The sequence below is a fragment of the Argentina silus genome (assembly GCF_951799395.1).
Source record: "Argentina silus genome assembly, chromosome: 7".
In the NCBI taxonomy this organism is placed as follows: Eukaryota; Metazoa; Chordata; class Actinopteri; order Argentiniformes; family Argentinidae; genus Argentina; species Argentina silus.
Window position 1 is genome coordinate 12,949,391 of NC_139661.1, and position 2,500 is coordinate 12,951,890.

At 48.2% G+C, this 2,500-nt stretch overlaps 1 protein-coding gene across 1 annotated transcript in view; it reads left to right on the plus strand.

Moving 5' to 3' along the window:
* The window catches only part of LOC310806541 (C-C motif chemokine 19-like), a 3,686-nt gene that overhangs the window by 1,014 nt on the left and 172 nt on the right, over positions 1 to 2,500 (plus strand). Inside the window, exons 2-4 of the mRNA XM_083672681.1 lie at positions 1,140 to 1,263; positions 1,553 to 1,667; positions 1,990 to 2,500. The exon at positions 1,990 to 2,500 is cut by the window's right edge and continues 172 nt beyond it. Coding sequence (XP_083528807.1) covers positions 1,140 to 1,263; positions 1,553 to 1,667; positions 1,990 to 2,028 — 278 coding nt within the window. The 3' untranslated portion in view covers positions 2,029 to 2,500. The remainder of the gene's footprint in view (positions 1 to 1,139; positions 1,264 to 1,552; positions 1,668 to 1,989) is intronic.

Genomic DNA, 2,500 nt, shown 5'->3' on the forward strand with positions numbered 1-2,500 from the left:
GTGTGTGTGTGTGTGTGTGTGTGTGTGTGTGTGTGTGTGTGTGTGTGTGTGTGTGTGTGAGCTGTTATGGGCAGGGTGCCAGTGTTTTCCCTTTATTGTAGTGTAGTAGAGTAAAGTTACAGGTGAATTTCAGCCCTCTGGGAAATCCCCCGCCACAGACTGTAGCCTCATGTGTGTGTGTGTGTGTGTGTGTGTGTGTGTGTGTGTGTGTGTGTGTGTGTGTGTGTGTGTGTGTGTGTGTGTTTGTCCGTGTGTGTGTGTGTGTGTGTGTGTGTCCTGCATTTGACTCTCAGGGCCCCCCATTTGCAGAAGAATGATTTGGATGGTTATGTGTTTGACCTGGGTCATTGGCCGTTTCCCTCCTACCTCAGCCAAACACATCCAGAGAAAGTCAACCCTAAGTTGATATGTTGATCAGTTGATAAGTCTTATCTCAGTAGAGGGAGTATTGTATTTCTTCAAGGAAGCACACAGATACACGCACGCACGCACGGACGCACGCACGCACGCACGCACGCACGCATGGACGGACATACGCACACACACACACACACACACACACACACACACACACACACACACACACAGTACAGTACACACACATTTGTAAAGAGTTCTGCTGACATCCATGTTTGAGTGTGTGACTTTCTGTTAACATACGGTTCTCTCTTTCCTTTTCCCAATTCCTGCCTCTCCTCTTTCACACGTATCCCTCTTCCCTTCCTCTCTCCCTCTTCCCTTCCTCTCTCCCTCTTCCCTCCCTCTCTCCCTCTTCCCTCCCTCTCTCCCTCTTCCCTCCCTCTCTCCCTCATCCCTCATTCTCTCCTTCTCTTTCTGTCTCTCTCCATCTTCAATTGCTCTCTCTCTCTCACCTCCCAATTATCCTCCCCCCTCCCCCTTTCCCCCCTCCCTCCCCTCCCTCCCCTCTCTCCCTCCTCCCCCACTCCCCCATCACCTCATCTCCCCCTCTCCCCTCTCCCTCCTCCCCCACTTTCCTCTCACCTCCATCTCTCCCCTCCCTCCCCTCTCCCTCTCCCTCTCCCCCCCTCTCCACTCTCCTTTCTCCCACCTCTCCTCTCTCCTCCCCCTCTCTCCTCACTGTCCCCTCCTCTCCCCTCTCTCCCCCTCTCCCCTCCCAGTGATTCAGAGCCAGGTGGCGGTGGACTGCTGTCTGAATGTCAGTCAGAACAAGATTCCTAAGCATCTGGTCAGATCCTACCGCGCTCAGGTCCTGGGCGAGGGCTGTTCCATCAATGCCATGATGTGAGTATTCTCATTGGCCCAGAGGTAGAGGCCACAATCATTCTCATTGGCTCAGAGAAGGAGCAAGCATTTGTTATCCCCGAATCCTATTTGAATCATTTTATAATCATAATTTGACTTGTATTAACATGATGATGAGGACGATGATGATGATGGTCATAATCATGTTCATGATGATGATGATGATGATGATGATAATGGAGATGATGATAATGATGGTCATGATCATGTTGATGATGATGATGATGAAGATGATGATGATGATGGTGTGTTTGCGTTGTGTTTGCAGCTTCAACACCAAGAAGAACAAGAATCTGTGCGCACCCATGGAGCCTCAGTGGGTCAGAGACCTGATGAAACACCTGGATCACATGTTGAAGAAGTGCCAGGACAACAGGTTCAAGGTACACCCCCCCTCCCTCTCCACCCCCCCCCCCCCCCCTCCCTCTCAGAAATCTTCAGTTCCTAGATTACATTGTTTATAAAGTACAGTAGAGTACTGAGATCAGTCAACTGTTACGCAATATGAATCCACAGAAGCTTTATTGTGATCTGATCAAAAAGTAAGAGTACCTTAGCACCTGGCCTAACTCTACCTGTGTGTGTGTGTGTGTGTGTGTGTGTGTGTGTGTGTGTGTGTGTGTGTGTGTGTGTGTGTGTGTACGTGTGTGTGTGTGTGTGTGTGTGTGTGTGTGTGTGTGTGTGTGTGTGTGTGTGTGTTTGCAGAGCAAACGCTGTCAGACGCTGAAGAACGGACGCAAGTAAGGCCCCTGGCACCCCCCCAACTCCGACATCCCCTGGTCCACAGAACAGTCGCCGAGCCATAGAAGAACATACCATGTGGGAGAGAGGAGGTGGACGAAATAAAATAAAAGACAAATGTGATTGATCTTACCACTAATGCACTTTTTCATTCTTTTGTTCATGTCTGAATTGATAAAGCTATACTGTAGTGCTGTTGCTTAGTCTAGTGGAATACTGATGTAATGAGCTGAATAATAGTCATGTATGTTATGTTGGAGCAGGTATTGTAGCTATGACCCAACATGACGAATAAGGTCAAAGGTCATATTGAATGTGGCATCTTGAAGCAGGCAGGGTTAGGGTTAGAACATCCATTTCCTTTATGTTATTCTATTCCATCTTGAAACCCAGAGACAAGTCAGCATTTCTCACCCTTTGTGAACTTATAACATTTGTTAAATGTATATTTTTTTACTGACCTTTTTCTAAATCA